The sequence below is a fragment of the Amblyraja radiata genome, chromosome 25 (genome assembly GCF_010909765.2).
Source record: "Amblyraja radiata isolate CabotCenter1 chromosome 25, sAmbRad1.1.pri, whole genome shotgun sequence".
Taxonomy (NCBI): Eukaryota; Metazoa; Chordata; class Chondrichthyes; order Rajiformes; family Rajidae; genus Amblyraja; species Amblyraja radiata.
Window position 1 is genome coordinate 27,125,120 of NC_045980.1, and position 19,554 is coordinate 27,144,673.

General features: G+C 41.9%; 1 protein-coding gene across 7 annotated transcripts in view; it reads right to left on the bottom strand.

Annotated features, from left to right (window-relative positions):
* The window catches only part of pxn (paxillin), a 132,014-nt gene that overhangs the window by 25,247 nt on the left and 87,213 nt on the right, over positions 1–19,554 (bottom strand). For all 7 annotated transcript variants that reach the window (XM_033043581.1, XM_033043584.1, XM_033043585.1 and 4 more), the window contains exons 2-5: positions 7,254–7,480; positions 3,237–3,287; positions 2,159–2,259; positions 475–614 (exon numbers count right to left, since the gene is read on the bottom strand). In XM_033043581.1, coding sequence (XP_032899472.1) covers positions 475–614; positions 2,159–2,259; positions 3,237–3,287; positions 7,254–7,480 — 519 coding nt within the window. The remainder of the gene's footprint in view (positions 1–474; positions 615–2,158; positions 2,260–3,236; positions 3,288–7,253; positions 7,481–19,554) is intronic.

Below are 19,554 nucleotides of genomic sequence, written 5' to 3' on the forward strand. Positions count from 1 at the left end.
AGTCATTAAATCTGTTCAGCACTGGGAGAATTCTGGAAACCAGCTATCTGACCTATCCCTTTCACATGAGGAGGATAAGCAAGGAAGAAAACAAATCTGATGTGTTGACATGTTCATTTCAGAAATATTATCTTATAAGTTTTAGATCCATATTGCTTCAGCAATGCCCAAAAACAAATAACGAGATTAAATCCAAACACAGACTGGGGGCTACACTAAATTTTCGAACATTTATTTCAATTCCTCATGGATTTCAGAAGGTTCAGTCCCACAAGTAAATCACACAAGAATATAAATGTACCTGTTAAATTCTAAAAGTGGCCTTTTAAATCTGCACTCTCTCCATTCTTAGTTTAGAGGAATGGAGAAAATGCAAATGAAAAAAATTACTTCCTTTCCTACTGCATTAAAACATGGTTTTTGGAAAGAATTGGATTCTGTTTTGTGGAAGACCGTGTTATATGAAGTACTTGCCTGTTGCAAAGCTGCTAGATGGATTGTGTTGCACCTCATTCAGTTCCAACAAGAGACGATCCAATTCAGAGAGATTACTGCCGAGTGAGGCCGTCATGACGATCGGTGAAGGTTCTGAGGACTTTGTTTTATTGGGGAAGCTGCAGATGTGGCAGAATAAGAGCACATTGTTATCAAAAAGCTCAGCCGTTTGAACCACACCTAGCAGCGGTGGATACCTCACTTAAACATTAACACTGTCCAACTATGCCATCATCATTAGTAAACATAACAGAGATTAATATTGACTGTAATTTGTCCACTAAACCCAGACATTATCATTTGTCCACTAAACCCAGACATCACACTTCCATCAGGCACACAATCATGCACTGTTTTAAAACAACTTCATAAAAACAACCTCATATTTCGCTTGGGCAGTTTGCACCCCAGCAGTATGAACATTGACCTCTAATTTCAGGTAGTCCCTACTTTCTCCTCCCCTTCTCAGCTCTCCCTCAGCCCACTGGCTCCACCTCTTCCTTTCTTCTTCCCGCCCCTCCCCACCCTCACATCAGTCTGAAGAAAGGTTTTGACCTGAAACGTTGCCTATTTCCTTCGCTCCATAGATGCTGCCTCACCCGCTGAGTTTCTCCAGGATTTTTGTCTACCTTCATAAAATCAACACATGGTTACTGATGACATTGAAAGGAGGGCAACTATTGTTCTTGGTGAGGATGAATGTCCCTTAACCTTAAACAATGAAGATATCATTTACTAACCAGCAATCTTCGAATATCAAAGGCAACCATGAGTAAAACCAATGTCTTACTGGGTTGTGTATCATTGCATTGTATTTACACCTTCCTTCTGCTCTAATGTGCAGACTGTCCTGTGCATTTTCCCCAGTCCCATGGTTGACCTCAGGATTTTCAATCCTGACAGTTGTCAATCCTGCTCTTCAAAACGAAAAACACAAAACCTTATCCAACTGTGCCTTTAATCACCCCTGCTAATTTGCTAATGACACATTGTCTTCTTACTATCCTCAGCAGATCACTTTAGAATTTTATTACATTGTTCCTGTCAAATAAATGGAAGTTAAGGCTACACAGCTGCATTGATAAGAACATTTTAATAACCTCATATGGTCAGTCAGTAATTATTTACAAATGGTACAATATGTTTAACGTTAGAAATTGAGCAAGGCAATGTTCGTAAAGTAGTATGATAAATATTTCCATTTACGAGACGGAGGCTATCGACAAATCTATAAAGACCGACTGCTCATCCATTATGTACTCAGCTCCATTTTAGGAGACATTATCTGGGAAAGGATCTGTTTTAGCTGTCACCGTCACTCAGTTTAAAAAGGCAGTCTTTGTTCAGCTGTCAATGAAACTTCTTTCAAGGCAGTCATAAATTATCACATTCATTCATTCAAACAACCACTACTTGTTCAAGAAAATCAGTCTATTGCGTTAACAAAGAGAGCAGCCTCAAGATACCATAATACCAAATACCATAATTTTACTTATGATGGTGGGTCATGTTTGTATCTTCCTTGGAGAAGAGACCATAATCATTATTCCACCTACAATATGATTCATCTGAATTAAGCACTTATTCACTCACTGAAGAGTTACATCAAAGGAAATTACTCTCTGCCACCCCATCTAAAAGAGCAACTTGCCCCGGTGAGTACCTGTAAACATGGTCTTCCTCAGAAGAACGTGGAGCAGGAGGACTGATGGAATCTTGAGAGAAGGAACTTTTCACATTTGTGGAGTAAGTCTGCTGCTGTGGCTGAAATAAGGAACATCTGATACTCAGCAATGGGAAAGGTAATAATGATCTTCAGATCTTGAATATAAACCGTGAGAACTAAAAACAAACCACAACACTAAATTGGCTACAGTTTAGTGTTGCTACTTTAGAGAACTAGTAACATCCAGCTTCTGCCAAGTACTGTAAAAATGATATTTCAAGTTATTTTTTACTCTTAAATTAAGAAATTAATTTAGAAGAATGAATCAGTGATTTAATCTGAATACTGCCGCTCCTTCCAAACAAACTGCACCAAGGTCATTATTTATTCATCCTGCACATCTACTGGCAAGGTGTGGCTTAAAATCACAGCCAAAGAATTTCAATCTGTATGGAACAGCAAGCCTCAATTTTAAACCAGAACATCCTAAGACTTTAACCCTGGAATTAACTAATTTCTGCTCGATTTCACTTTTGGATTGGAACTACTTTTAATTAGCTTCCTTTCAGCAGTTATTTAAGATACAAATGCCCTGAATATTGAAGGGTATAAATCAGACTTAAAATTCTGACTAAAGAAATTAATTAAGTAGCTTTTTATGATCCTGCAGCTGCAGTTATTGTCTCGCTAGGGTGGAGACAACAGTGACCGTTTAAATATATTTTTTGTGGGGGGGAGGGGGAATTAAGAAAATTTAATCGACTCAAATAGACAGAAAATCTTAGTTGTGGGATTAGGTCATAAGTGATAGGAGCAGAATTAGGTCATTCGGCCCATCAAGACTACTCCACCATTCAATCGTGTCTGATCTATCTCTCTCTCCGAACCCCATTCTACTGCCTTCTCCCCATAATGGACATGAATGGAGAGAGAGGACAGAGCAGCAAAAGTTTAGATGGAGAACAGTGCCGGGAAGAAGCAGTGAATTGTCACCACTCTAGAAATAAAAAACAAATAATTTTAATGGTCAGAAAATCTCAGTTCTCTCATGGATACATGACATTCAAAGCTGTACCTGGGGAGAGCTGGTGATTCCAACTGAAGGCGAGATCTCCTCTTGGTGACCCTACACAACCAAGGGGAAAAAAGTGTTAATTATGCATGTCTATATGTTCATTGATTTAAAAAAAATTAAATACAATAGTAAGCAATTCTAACTTCACTAATGCTAGAGCTAATTACTCGCCTGTAGTTATCCACTGTAATCCAAAGTCTCTGTACCTATTTTACCATAAAAGTACTTATTCCTCCTCCTCTTAAATGCAATGACAGGCTTGACTTCAACAGGCACCATCCTAAAATACTCCAGTTCTAGTTATCATACATACATGAAAAATCTGCAAGTTCCAGATTTTTCCAAGAACTTGGAACAAACAAAAACTAGGAAACATACTGAAGAAGGACCTCGACCCTAAACGTCACCCATTCCTTGTATCCAGAGACGCTGCCTGTCCCGCTGAGTTACTCCAACATTTTGTGTCTATCTTTGGTGTAAACCAACATCTGCAGTTCCTTCTAACATAGGATTTTACCTGGCATCTTTACAGAGGTGATAAGTTTTCACTTTTCTGGAGAATGGCTACTCTGAAAATGTCAATGTATCTATTTTCACTCATGCTGAAGATCTTTCTGCTCTCATTCCACGTTCTAATAACCCACCATGCAAAAAATAGCCCCTAAATTGCTTCTCTGCTCTTGTCATCTAATTGTGTTTCAATGTTAACAGCCTTTTTTCCCCTCACATTTTCCCTCTCAGCTGCGTTGATGGCATTAAAAATATAAATAGACCCATCCTAAAGAGTATCATAACAATTTTTCAAACTTTCTCAAGTAACCCAAAGTCTATGAAAATTTGCTGCTGTGCTGTTTCTATGATTATATTATTCTTCTCAGAGGATTTAAGGAAAATAAACCTGTACTATTCAATCTTGTGGCTGCAAACATACTTAAATACTTCCCATTATATATTCCTTTTGTGTGTGTCTTAAACAGAGAAGTTTAATTGTTATTGTTTTATCACCATCACTTCTATGTTTAAAAGTCTGTCTGAAATCCCAGATTTTTTTGCCTTTGTACTCAGTAAGAACATTATTGTTTATGCGTATTTATTTTAGCCAATAGACAATAGGTGCAGGAGTAGGCCATTCGGACCATCAAGCCAGCACCACCATTCAATGTGATCATGGCTGATCATCCACAATCAGTACCCCATTCCTGCCTTCTCCCCGTATCCCCTGACTCTGCTATCTTCAAGAGCCCTATCTAGCTTTCTCTTGAAAGTATCCAGAGAACTGGCCTCCACCGCCCTCTGAGGCAGAGAATTTCACAGACTCACAACTCTCTGTGTGAAAAAGTGTTTCCTCATCTCCGTTCTAAATGGCTTACCCCTTATTCTTAAACTGTGGCACCTGGTTCTGGACTCCCCCAACATTGGGAACATGTTTCCTGCCTCTAGCGTGTCCAATCCTTAATAATTTTATATGTTTCAATTTTGTGCTCTTTTACACTATAATATTGCATAAGGAACCTATCCATACCCATGTGAATTCTATAATTCTATCTAACCTCCTATACATTGAAAACTGCTATCAAAAAGCTTCAACATCTCACTGTATTCAAATCGATTACATGAACAACGAACAAACAGTCACAGTTCACTGCAGGGCATATATCATTGCCTACTCCAGGGGTCGGCAACCTTGTTCTGCATAGGGGCCAGTACGCATGTCTGTGAGCGGATGGTGGGCCACATCTATCACCTGTACACATGGATCCCGCCCCCATCCCGCCTCGGATGGCAGGCATCAAATCATGTGTTCACAGAAGGTACGCGGCAGTGCCGGCGGCTTTGCGCAGGATGCGGTACAGCCAGAGCTCGGCCGCACTCGGCGGGCATGATGATTACGGGGGAAAAAATCCACCTGCGGGCCGGATGAGTTCGGGTAATGGGCCGCATTAGAATATACTCCTTTAGAATATGAAAAAAATATTCTCACAGCCTCAAGATTATGTTCTTTTGTCCGAAGGGCCTCGACCCGAAACGTCACCCATTCTTTCTCTCCATAGATGCTGCCTGTCCCGCTGAGTTACTCCAGCATTTTGAGTCTATTGACGTTCTTTTAAATGTTATTTGCCTCAACTTTTTATAATGTCTTATTTGCCGCCCTTATCAACTACCTTCTAGGAATTAATCCACATAATATTCACTGTCTTCTCTTTATTACTGAAAAAAAAGATTTCAGAGGCATCTCTCAAGATTTTAGAAGCCAGACTAATCAGCAAAAAAATCCCCTTCGACTCTTGGCAGTACTTTCACGTTCGATTTTGCTTACATCCCTTCCCCCATTCACAAAGACTCAAGTTGACACACGGTTCAGAAGATCCAAAAACTTATCACTGCTTTCAATTACAATGGAAGTTGTGCTCAAAATCCCTCTGCTGCAAATTATTTCATTTCAGGGAATTTAGTTGGAGATCACTCATTCATTGTAGCAATGCATCAATTTATTTATTTCGTTTGCCAACAAAATATATTCTTGGGTGCATCACATGCCCAGAAGGAAACATTTGACAGCCCTGCCAGAATTCCACTCTAGGGAATTAAAGTATAATTTCAAAGGAGGAATGTTCTTCCTGGATACTGGCAATAATGCCAAGTTGTTTTGAGTTCAACTCTGTTCTATAATGGAACTAAGCTGTTCTGAATGACTCAGTGGAAAATAATACTAAATTCAGAGATACAAACTGGCAGATGATTCAGTATATTCAGCATGCTTTCAATCTGTTAAGATTCTGTTCAGAATTCAAAGTCTCTTAAATGCCATTTATGGCCAAATGAGCCATGATTAGCCCTATAACACACTAAGTCATATTCCCAGATGCGTCATAGTGGGACCACAATAATTTAAAATTGCACAACATTCAATGTACTCCCATTATTTTGTGTGCAAAATATCAGTTACGTTTTATCATGACTGCAAGACATTAAAGAAAAAATCTCCACCTCATGACCCAATTTAAGAAATACTTCTAGATGACACAAAAGAGCATATGTGCCAAAAACATTTTTTTTTTTAATTTTACAGAAACTAAGGGAACCTCAGCTACATCAAGAAAAGTTTCAAGAAACACTTTCAAATAAATTGTGGTAGATAGTAGCTCTTGACTAATACCTATTTTGAGAATGAAATCTACCCACCAGTACGCTTCATGCTCTGGAAGGAATAAGAAACATTAGAATCTGGTATTGACAGACAGTGGAGAGGGAAGGGAAAATGGCAAGATTGGCAGTGTTTAGGAAGGGTCAGGAAGCTAACATATTGTGGGGGGGGGGGGGGGGGGGGGGGGGGGGGAAGAGTAAAGAGGGTGAGCTTCTGGGCGGGGATTGCAATAGTGTTGGAGGTCTGGAGATTCATAGGTGCAGCATAAATTCGGAAGCACGTGGGCAAGTTTTCACTTATCTGGCCTACATGTTATGCTGAGAAGCACAAGCTGCCCCAGCTGTGCTCACTAATGGGTACTCCTGTTACAATATACTCTGATTTTTTTACAATGCTTCTACAATAGCATTGCAATGGGAATGAAGTCATCCCATGCGTCCCATGGGTTAAAATCACATCATTGGCACAAAGGTGACTCATGCCTGGTCAAATCCAATCCAAGGGAAAAGTGTTCAATTTCAAAATGTTGAAGAAAAATAACGTACTGTGCAACTAACTTTCTAGACAACTGTTTTTCCATTATACTGTCATAAACTGTTTATTGAAGAATGAGAGCTGAACTTAATTACTTGATGAGAGAGGTCAATGGGAACGGGGCAATCTGAGTTTGTGATAACTTTATTATGTTAATTCCATTAATAGTCTAAAAGTGGAAGAAATAAAGCAGCATCAAGAAATGTGGACTGTTCAAATTTGGTGTAGAAAATCACTTTAGTGTCATAAGGAATTAAAATGGGGGAGAAATTGAGGGGGGGGGGCAAGGAGGAGCCATAGAACAATAATTGCATGGACAAAGGATAGCTCACACCTACCTTCTGGTGCTGATATCGTGAAACAGAGGGTTGCCTTTGTTCAACTGAGTCGATGATTACCCCATTCAAAGCATCAGCTGAGGGAGGTGGTGGCACTGGTGGGGGAATGGATACTTCCTGGCTAACATGGCTTCCTGTTGGATAGGAGTACGGGGTTTCCTCTGGGATAAAAATGGGTCTTTTTGAAATCTGTGAAGTTGTTGATTCTAGGTCAGCTAGCAGAGCATCTAAAAGAAAAAGTAAGGATAAATATGTTATAGAGATGTAATTGTTATTACATTGCAATGTTGTGCAAAACAAAATGCCCTTTATCCTATTAATCATATCAGCTCTCTGAAACAGCTATCTGTAGTCTTATTTTCCACAGAATCTTTAAGATACATTATTTTTTCAAACATTTACCACTTCACATAATAACATTGTGAATCCATGCCTCAGAGGGCATTAATACTCTAATAAGCCACTGCATGAAATAAAGATGAAAATGCTGGAAACACTGATGAATTAATTTATTACAACCACTCAATCGAAAAATGTTGATATTTCATTTTAACTTATTTTCCCGATAGAAAGAATCTTATTATAATAAAGTTCCTCATCCTAATTAGAATATTAGTGAATATCCTCTCCAAAACTTTAAATTGCTTTTCGAAGAAAAGCATCCAAAACTAAATATAACATTCCACTGTTTTAACTTGTACTCTCTCTCTTTAATAAGAAACTTTAGGATGCATAAGCGTTTTGTTTCACAGATCCTACATCTCTCTGGTCCATTAATCCCATTAAAATGTCAGTTATTTAATAACAAATAAATATTCTCATTTGATGACACCTTACAAATAAAATTCTCACGCCTTTTTTTTGCCTAAAACTCTTCTTTTTTTTCATGACACCAGGCCTAAGAAGGGTGAATAATTAGTTTTTGGAAAATATGCCACTCGTCAGAACAGAAATGCAGCAACTCACTACAAATATTCATCATACCACCTAACCTGAATTTACTGCAGCCTTCAGCAAGCAATTAACACTCTGTTATTACTTCAACATTTATGTGGGGATCCAATGGAAATTCTAAATTCAATGTAACAGTAGAATCCTTAATCCCAGTGAGAAAATCTATCTAGAATGCGAGTATTAATAATTATCATCGGTCCGAAGGATGAATCTTGCCCTTTCTTGTGTCATAGCACACAAGGAACAGCTTTGACCAATCTACTAACGTTCATTAATACCTCCCACGTAATTATATTATTCCCAATGCAAAATAAGCAGGCATGAGGCAAGCAATGGTCATTATAAACTTAAATTAACTCAACCTATTGTGAAATCTCGCAGTGCTGCCATGGTATAGAAACTCTCAATATATTCCTTCGCCGCTCCTCTATTCCCATAATTTCAATTCATTTAGGTAATAAAACGTGATAAAACAACATAAATGAACTGGAAAAAAGATGTGATTAGAGAGACATTAGACAATTCAATTCGACCTCTCGAAATGGAAATAATATATTAAACTCAGAATGGAGAAACAAGGAACTGCAGGTGCTGGTTTATTTTTTAAAAAGGCACAAAAATGCTGGAGTAACTCCGTGAGTCAAGCAGCATCTCTGGAGCATCTTCGACAGAAATGCTGCCAGACTCTCTGAGTTACTGCAGCACTTTGTCTTTTTTTTATATTAAATTTTGTACTCTGGCCAACTATTGACTATTTTAACTAAAAGATCTCTTGGAATTTTCCAGGTATATTATATATAGTAATTTGCATAAATAAGCATGGCCTTTTGCAGTATATCCGTGATGGCCCATTACAGAACTCCTCTTGGGTAAAACTTTCTTGTTTTGCTGTATAACTATACTGGGCTCGATCTCACTAAACAAGTTCAAGAAATAAAGTGGAATTAGAAATACAAAAGGAAGCTTGACTGATTTCCTAAATGCTTTCAGCTCAAATTGTGCTGAGATGGAATGTGCTGATGCAGAGTAACCTAGGGTATTCCAAATTAGTTAGATGTGTTTCTGCACCTTTGGCTGAAATATATTTTGCTTTGCAACTGCTGAAACTGCAAACTGCTAATTGCAGAGAGGACAACAAAGCATCTGGATCCTCAGTGAACAGTGAGACCAAGAATGTATCCTATGTGGTACAAAGATGGAAAAATATACCAGAACTCCCAAGGAGGGTGATAAAAGAGGCATATTTCAACAATCATGCCTCTCGTCAGCAGCGGCCTCTGCAGTCCGTCTGTGTTTTATTATTTTTTGTCTCGTTTTTATGTAGTTTTTGTTATTTTTTTTGTTGGGGTATGTGTGTGGGGGGGGGGTGGGGGTGGTGTGGGGGGGAGGGGGTAACTTTAAAATCTTTCCCCTGCACGGGAGACCCGACCTTTTCTTTGTCGGGTCTCCGTTGTCGTTGGGGCTGCAACGTGGAGCGGCCTCCAACAGGAACGACCTGGGGTTCCAGCTACGGAGCTGCCGACTACTCACCGTCACGGGGCTGGCCGAGTCCAGAGCGGGTGGAGCTGTGGTGAGCACTGCTGCCACCCGACCTCCGGAGCTTCGGAGGCTGCAACTGCGGGTTTGGCGGACGGCGGCACCGGGAGCCCGCGGGTCCCTGCTGGGAGACCGCTTTTCGGGGCTTCCGCAACGGCGACTTCTCCCGCCCGAGTTGCGGGGTTGAAGATTACCTGAGCGGGGCCTTACACCATCGCCCCGCGCGGCTTGGAATGGCCGCGGGACTCTGCGAGCGTATGCCGGGGGCTCTAACACCAAGACCTGGTGCGCGACCTTGCATCACCCGGCGTGGCTTTAATGGCCGCGGGACAATCGCCATCGCCAGCCGGGGGCTTTGACTTTGACTCTGACTCTGACATGGGGGGGAGAGTGCAGTGGAGAGATAAGTTTTTTTTTGCCTTCCATCACAACGATGTGATGGATGTTTGTGTAAACTGTGTTGTGTCTCGGGTCTTTTTGTTTTGTAATGTATGGCTGCAGAAACGACATTTCGTTTGGACCTCAAGGGGTCCAAATGACAATAAATTGAATTGTATTGTATTGTTTAAAAACACGAAATCCTTTTTAAAAACATTTTAAACATTGTACTTTAAAAAAAAACTCCGGCAGATTCTGAATTAATAAGACCCAAGGCTTTTAATTCCTTTACTGGACCAGAGGTTGAGTGATAGTCATTGACAATAAATCACAACTTTAAGAAGGTGCATACAACATCAACCTCTAGACAAAAATGTCTGTAAAGAGATTAAAGGGCAATTCACTGTGAGGATCTGGGCAAGTTGCCATCTTCCCAAAATAGCTGACATACTGTCAAGCAGCCTGTGGTAATTCACAATTCACGAGGTATTTTTTTACATTGATGTAGGTTGCTGGCTCACTTGCACATTATCAAGTATAAGATAATCCTCGACATTTTCGCCATCTCCAACGGGATCTCACCACTGGCCACATTTTCCCATCTCCTCCCCTTTCGGCTTTCTGCAGAGACCGCTCCCTCTGTAACTCCCTGGTCAATTCGTCCCTTCCCACCCCCTCCCCGGTACTTTCCCTTGCTACACTTGTCGCTTTACCTCCCCCCTCGACCCCATCCAAGGACCCAAGTAGTCTTTCCAGGTGAGGCAGAGGTTCACCTGCACCTCCTCCAACCTCATCTATTGCATCCGCTGTTCTAGGTGTCCACTGCTCTACAGCTGTGAGACCAAGCGCAGGCTTGGCGATCGCTTCACCCAACACCTCCCCTCAGTTCGCATTAGCCAACCTGATCTCCCGGTGGCTCAGCACTTCAACTCCTCCTCCCATTCCGAATCCAACCTTTCTGCCCTGGGCCTCCTCCATGGTCAGAGTGAGTCCCACCGCGAATTGGAGGAGCAGCATCTCATATTTCACTTGGGCAGTTTACACCCCAGTGGTATGAACATTGACTTCTCCAATTTCAGGTAGCCCTTGCTTTCAAAGATCTTAGAGCAGAGCAAGATGGGCTACTCCTGCAAAATACAATGGGCTGACGTGTAGTACGCTACGGAGGGGATCCTGGGCATTTTCCCCCGCCCATTTTAGTAACCGGAGCCTACCTGACCTGACCCGACTCGCAGTGTATGTTTTTTAAATCATTTCTTTTTAAATGGCTCACAAGCAGTGTTTGAGTTGATTTTGTAGTAACCGGAACCGACCCGACTCGCAGGGTAATTGACATTGCGGGGGAAGTTTTTGTGTGTGATATAGGGTTAGATTCATAATTCTGTTAGTTCATAATTCTGTTAATGTTTATAAACACACATACATGAATGTGATATAAATGTATATAATCATATAACACACACAATTATATTTCTTCTGATCCAATGATGAACTTTATTTCAGACTAGACAAGGGACATTAAATAAGAAACATTGTAAACCTCCCCGCAACTTCACACACACTAGGCCTTATCCACACCCCTCAACTCTCTCCCCCCCCGCGACACTCCCTCGCCTGCCCCCACACTACAATGTCTCCCCCCCTCCTATGCCCCTCTCCCCGCTGCCCCGGGCCGCTCACTCCCTCACCCCGCTGCCCCGGGCCGCTCACCCCCTCACCCCGCTGCCCCGGGCCGCTCACCCCCTCTCCCCGCTGCCCCGTACCCCCTCTCCCCGCTGCCCCGCACCCCCTCTCCCCGCTGCCCCGGGCCGCGCACCCCCTCTCCCCGCTGCCCCGGGCCGCGCACCCCCTCTCCCCGCTGCCCCGGGCCCCACACTCCCTCTCCCCGCTGCCCCGGGCCCCACACTCCCTCTCCCCGCTGCCCCGGGCCGCTCACTCCCTCTCCCCGCTGCCCCGGGCCGCGCACTCCCTCTCCCCGCTGCCCCGGGCCGCGCACTCCCTCTCCCCGCTGCCCCGGGCGCCTCACTCACTTCCCGTGCCCTGGGCAGCGCACACCCTCTCCCGCTGCCCCGGGCCGCGCACCCAATCCCCCACTGCCCCCCCCGGGCCCCCACTCCCTCTCCCGCTGCCCCGGGCCCCACACTCCTCTCCCCGCTGACCCCGGGCCGCGCACTCCCTCTCCCCGCTGCCGCGGCCGCTCACTCCCTCTCCCCCGTACCCCTCTCCCCGCTTTTGCCCCCGGGCCGCGGCAACCCCATTCCCCCGCTGCCCCGGGCCCCACACTCCCTCTCCCCGCTGCCCCGGGCCGCTCACTCCCTCTCCCCGCTGTCCCGGGCCGCGCATTCCCTCTCCCCGCTGCCCCGGGCCGCTCACTCCTTCTCCACGCTGCGGAAACAAAGATCCGATCTTTGGCCGGAAGCAAGATGGCGGAGCAAGATGGCGGAACAAGATGGCGGGGACTGGTCGCTAAAATGGGTCCTATAATCACCCATGAATCCGCCCATGAGCGTACTACACGTTTGCGTGAGAGTAACCCATCTTGCTCTGCTCTAAGATCTTTGCACATCAGTCTGAAGAAGGGTCTCGATCTGAAACGTCACCTATTCCTTCGCTCCATAGATGCTGCCTCACCCGCTGAGTTTCTCCAGCATTTTTGTCTACCATCAAGTATGCACTGTTCGCATCACATTAACTTTCCAGCAAAATCTGGCATGTTATTACAACACACAACCTGAGAAACAATTGACAATAAACCACATGACGAGAGATTAGGAAGACACCCTGGTCATAAAGGTAGTGTCAATGAGGGAGAGAGATTTTTAGACTGGAAATTGCAGAGCTTAGTGACATGCTAGTTGAAGATAGACAAAAATGCTGGAGAAACTCAATGGTTGAGGCAGCATCTATGGAGCGAAGGAATAGGTGATGTTTCGGGTCGAGACCCTTCTTAGATGTGGAGGTGGGGGCGGGGGGTAAGAAGAGGCGGAGACAGTAGGCTGTGGGAGAGCTGGGAAGGGGAGGGGAAGGAGGGAGAAAGCAAGGACTACCTGAAATTGGAGAAGTCAATTGCTAGTTGAAGATACAGTAAAACAATAAAAATCAGGGAATGCAAGAAAATTGGTAATGCAAAGATATCTGGAAGGTTTAAAAGGTTGAAAGAAGTTGTAAGAACTGTTCTGAGGGATGGCAGGGTCAAATCTACTGAGGTAACACATTGATCAGAATTTAAAAAATCAAGGCATTCTTGGAATGCAGCTCAATTTAGGCTTGCTGACACAAGCATTATGGGTGAATGAGAGACAACAACAAAACAAAGGCTGCCGTGTTTTGGATCAATACATGTCAATGTAGGCTAACGGGAGATTGGCGAGGACAACTTTGGAACAGTGGTAACAAAGGCATGGATGAAGGTCTCAGCAGCACGAGTTGAGGCAATGGCAGAACTGAAAATGTTGAAAACCAGTGTACACAGTTTTAGTGTAATTTGTATAAATAAACATAGTAGTGTACACAGTTAACAACTCAGTTCCATTAAATAATATCTAGCCTCTAAACCACCTGGCTAAGTTTCAGATGGTGTCCAATGATATGGTGAAGGAAATGGAGTTTGTGCAAGGGTTCAAAGACTAAGGACATTTTATATTTATTGGTATCGGTTAGATTAAAATCTGCAACAAGTCTGAGATAGTGGAGCTGTAAAGCTATCACCTGCATACAATTGGAACATGATCTGTCCAGGAAAGATTGCTCAGCGTAGCAATGTAGATGAGAACTAAAAGGGTTGGAGAGTGACGGAGTGAAGAAATTGACCGTGGGAATGTCGCAGAGATCTTTTCCTAGAAGTGAGAATAGAAACAAAAGTAGACCATTTTTTTACTACAAATATATGAACACTGGAATGGGAATTTTTTACTCTAGCACTCCCCAGCAACCTCTTCCTACTCTACAGTATGTCCATTGTATCCTGAGACTGTGAGTAGGCACGTTCGGTTAAATTAAATTCAACTCTTTCTGTGGTATTATTCTTCTCACCTTTGACTCTTAAAGTGAGTTGGCATCTCTCTGTAAAAGTTCAAGCATGAAATTTCAGTGACACAATGCAGTACGGAGGGACTGCTGCACCGTTGACTATGGAGTCTTTCAGAGAGACGTTAAGCTAGGACCCTTCTGATATCTCAGGTGGATGTAAAAAGTATTTTACACGGTAATATGGATAATATCCCTGGTATCCTTGCCAAAATAGCTCCCATAACCAACATCATTAAAACCAACATCATTAAACCTGATCGTTATCACTTTGCCGGTTGTTGTATCTTGCTAAATGATTGCCACAAAGCTTAAATTACCGTACCAAATAGGCAAGGTTTTTGAGCTAGCAGCTTCTGTTCCATTCTGCTGCTAAAATATACTAATGGCCCATCCATTAACCTTGCTTAATATCTTCCTTCTTATCCTTCCACTTAACCAAGCATGATCAATTTCGCTATTCCATGGTTTATATCATCTCCAAACTATGTCAGTATCTTCCTTTTGCACCTGCAAACGAAAAAGAGGGCTTTATCTTGCCTATTACTCCTTGCTTTCTGTAAGATTTTGAGCAATCTTCTCTATCACACTATCATTTGGACAAATCATCGTCACCTCAAATCTACACACCACGGTAACATTTTGCTTTTCTCATTTCAGCTGCAAGAGACCTTGAACATGCAGCACAGAAACAGGCCCTTCAGCCCAACTTGCCCATGTCGACAATGATGCCTATCTATACTAGTCCCACGTGCCCATATAACTCTAAACCTTTGCTGTCCATGTATCTGTCTAAATGATTTCGAATTTTTTTAATTGTACCTGTGTCAACTACTTCCACTGGTAGTTCATTCCATGTACCAACATCCTCTGTGTGAAAAAGGTTGCCCCTCAGGTTTCTATTAAATCTATCCCTCTCTCACTTTAATCTTATGTCCTCTGGTTCTTGATTCCTACTCTGGGTTAATGACTATGGATCCACCCTATCTATTCCTCTTATGATCTTATACACCTCTACACTGTATCCCTCATCTCCTGTGCGCCAAAGAATAGAGTCCAAACTCCCTCTATATATAGCTCAGGCCTCCCAAGTTCTGGCAACATCATCCTAAAACTTCTCTGCACTCTTTCCACCTTAACAACATCCTTCCTCAGGTATTTCCCAAGGCTATATTTCCAAAACACCCTGCCCTGGTAACAGTTCATTGGGTATTCAAGGCTGAGATACAGATTCTACTTTTTAAAATGTCTCTGGTAGTCAGATACAAAAAAGCATGTAATTTCTAAAATCAAGCTTCTTTCAAAAATGTTCAAACATTTTATGGTATTCAAAACATAGTAAAATGCCAATAAATAATTACAACTTTTTAAATAATTCACCTGCACTTCCTTTTGCCCACTGGGTCTACAAAGCCATCATTTGCATTTATCTGAAAGCCTGCCCAGATGAAAAGCTGAGAGTAGATGTACTGCATTCAGATGCACACTTTAGCAAATCAGTGTGTCATCAGGTTCACTGGCATCTAACCTTCAGGGCGTCTCAGATTTAACTTAGAAAGACACCCTCGGGCACAAATGGCTCAAAGCCAGCAATTCCTTTTGGATTCACTGGCTGCCTGTCAAAGTGATTCAGCTGGCAGAGGTTTCATCTGATTTAAGCATTTGCTGACAAGAATCGAGACTCCATTTTGTGGTTATTATTTTTATGCGGACGTTTGTTTATAACATTACATTAATAATAGCACAGCTTGAAGTACATCCCTCAGATATGATGAAGGGCAGATGTCAATCTGATCTATTAACAAGCATACAAACGCAGCAGTTATTTTGCACACACCACAAACCAAATTTCTTGTGATCTTGGGCTTATCTTTTCTTAACTTCAGCTCCACATTTATGCATGCTCCCCATAACCTCAAAAAAGAGGTCACAAAATATCTTATTCCAGCAAGGAATAAATTCAATGATGCAGCTCCTGCTGCTCTTTATGGTGTAAAACTGGAGATTCATGATATACTGAAAGTAGCACGTCCTTTTCATTTCAATCTTACAACAGTAACCTTTTATTCTTAAACTATGCCCAGGGCCTAGATTCTCCCCTGAGGGTAAACTCCTTGTCAAGATCGCTCAAAATCTTACATTTTCAATAAAAATCAACATTCATTCTTCTAAACTCCACTGAGCAAGAGCCCAATCTGCTCAAGCTTTCTGTCTAAAACAACACCTTCTTCTGAACCACAATAAATATTTTCTGAACTGCCTTCATTGAAAGTCTGTCCTTCCATCAATAGAAAACAGAATTGTATGAAATAAGTGTTTAAGAAGGAAATGCATTTCGTTGTCTCTGTACTGTACACTGACAATGACAATTAAAATTGAATCTGAATCTGAATCTGAGATGCTGGAAAATCGAAGGTACACAAAAATGCTGGAGAAACTCAGCGGGTGCAGCAGCATCTATGGAGCGAAGGAAATAGGCAACGTTTCGGGCCGAAACGTTGCCTATCTCCTTCGCTCCATAGATGCTGCTGCACCCGCTGAGTTTCTCCAGCATTTTTGTGTACCTTTGAATGAAATAACACGGAATGGCTTCACGAGTGTTCTGTAATGTTGCAGCAAGGCTCCCCCACTTTCAGACTCCATCCCCATTGCAATAAAAGCTAACATTCCATTTGTTTTTATAGTTATTTACTGAACCTGCATGCTAAGCTTTTCTTTCATATTGGAGGACACCAAGATCCTTCTGTACAGTAGTATTCTGCAGGTTCTCTTAATTTAAATAATACAGTAAACATCGTCAGATAAGACTCTCTACCAACCCTCACTTAACCTATCTATATCCCTTTGCAGACTCTTTGCATCTGAATTTGTTTTTCTACCTATGTTTGTACCAGAAGCAAATCAAGCTGTATTTACATTCAATCATTTTATCTGTGTTGTAAATAATGATTGGAAATAGTTAAGGTCCATCATTCACCTCAGTGTACCCTGCTGAACACAGCTTATAAATCTAAAAATATTATCCATTTATTCTGTTTTATGCTAGTTACCTAAACCTCTAATTATGTTAATTATTAACTCAAAGCCACAAGTAATTAATTTTTGATAACCTTGTGTACATCTTCTGGAAATTCAAATGCATCCATTGAAACGTAGACACAAAATGCACAGAAATAGCTCCTTTCAGCTCAACACGTCCATGCAAACCACGATTCCTAACTACACTAATCCCATTTTTCCCACATTAGGTTCCTCTTCACCTGTCCAAACTTTTTTTAAACATTGTAACTATCTGGCTTCATCACCTCCTCTCAGATTTTTTTCAGATATTAATCATCCTATGTGTTTAAACCCTATTTAACAGATCTCATTTTAATTTCACCCTTCTCACCTTAAAGCAGTGCCCACTAGTTCTCGACTCTCTTGGACTGAGCAAAAGATTCTGACCATGTATACTATCTTTATCCTTGATAATTTGATAAACCTCTGTTAGGTCCCTCCACACTTTGCCCCAGAGAGAATAAACCGAGCTTATTCAAGCTCACATTTAACCAAGAAATATATTATCATTGAAAGAACTGCAAATTATGGTTAATACTCAAAAGGACACAAAGTGCTGGAGTAACTCAGCGGGTCAGACAGCATCTCTGGAAAACATGGATAGGCGATAACGGGACGCGTCTTCAGACTGATTCAGTCTGCAGAGTTATTCCAGCACTTTGTGCCATTTCATCTTAAAACTCTGCACCAGCGAGCCCTCCCTCACCAGACGCTGTGGCTGTCGTTGTGATTCATGTTGTAGCCACAGTTGGGCAGCACTTTCCTAAGACTGCTGCCAACATCAGGATGTGCTCGGTCACCGTGGGGCTCCTTCCCCTCTCACCAACTGCCGCTCTTCCTTCGCTTTGTCCGCACCCCATCCCATCGCCTTCTCCTCTCCCACAGTTGCCGAGTACTTCCAAGGTGGAGTATGTTGCAAGTCCGGGGGAGTTGGAGTGGCGGTGGTGGATGGGGTGTGGGGGAAAGAGGCCGAGTGGACAGAAAATGAGAGAAATTGAAAGCGGACAAAGCAAAGGAAGCATCAGCAGTTGGTGAGAGGGGAGGGAGTCCCACAGTAACCGAGTGCATCCGGGTTGTGGCAGTGGCCTAAAGAAAGTGCTCTCTCCATAGGGCTACAATGTTAGCCACAACAATAGCCACTACGATTTGTTTTCTCCTCTCAGAGTAGCAATTGGACTGAAGTTCTCCGAGGGTGGAAAAGTCCTTATTAATGAAATCTTATTTCATTTACTAGGTGCCTGTTAGATTACCTGAAATATTGTAACCAATAAAGCTATTAATGGACACCTGGGAAGTAGGAACAATACAATGAGCACATTTTTGCTGGCACAGAAAAAGGCCCAATGTTCATGTCTACTCCATAATATTTTACAGTTCAATTGTTCTAACCTTGCTAATTCTGGTGGCAGAGGAGTGGGGTGAAGGGATGGAATTTCAAAGAGATTATAAAGCATTTAATTTCTGCACAACCAAATCTTAATTGTTTTGACAGCCAATCTTATTTGTTTTAATCTATGTCTACAGCCACAGAAAAACAGTTTTGAGTTGGCTGAATTGCTTTCAAGACTGGATATTCTTCATACATAAAGCAATGGAATGAGCCCCCAGCATGTCTGCTCAGACAGACTGTGGTGTTTAACAGCGACTCATCCATCGATTCACGGGAAGAAACAATCTAGTTTCAAACCCTCACAAGTACAATTCAAATTAATTGTAAATATCTTGGGAGCAGCAGCTCTGGATAAAATACCACTGCTTTCGTAAGATTTACCACGGTTTTAAAAGACCAACCAGTCTGGACAACTAGTTCATTGACAATTATTTGATTTTCTAATTTATAAAGAAAGTACCGTAGTTCAGAAAGCTTTGTATTGATGTCTGAACTTTATTTTTCCTTTTAAAACACTTAATTGTTTAAAATTGTATATGTCTATTTGAAATGCTGATGCTTTCCAAAAGATTTGGTCTCCATTTGTCGACTTATTACAAGTATAGGGTGCAACATAACTTTGAAAATAAATGGTTTCAGGACCTGGTGAGGGGTGTGTAAAGATACGAAGTAGGTATATCCCTTTTATCTTATTTTACTTTCTTATATCTTCTGTTCTCTATTTTTCTCTTTCTTTTTCTTTGGTTTTCTTTTTAACTCTTTTTCGTGTTTTACGTTTCTATGGGTCTCTCTTGATCACTCTTTCACGCACTTACTATCCTATCTAACTCTCTTTACTTTCCTTCTTTTTAAAGTTTAAAACAAGAAGTGGTACAGGAAATGTATTATGTTATTTTTGGCTTATATCACTGTAATGTACATTACTTCTAATAAATAAAATATTTAAATAAATAAATA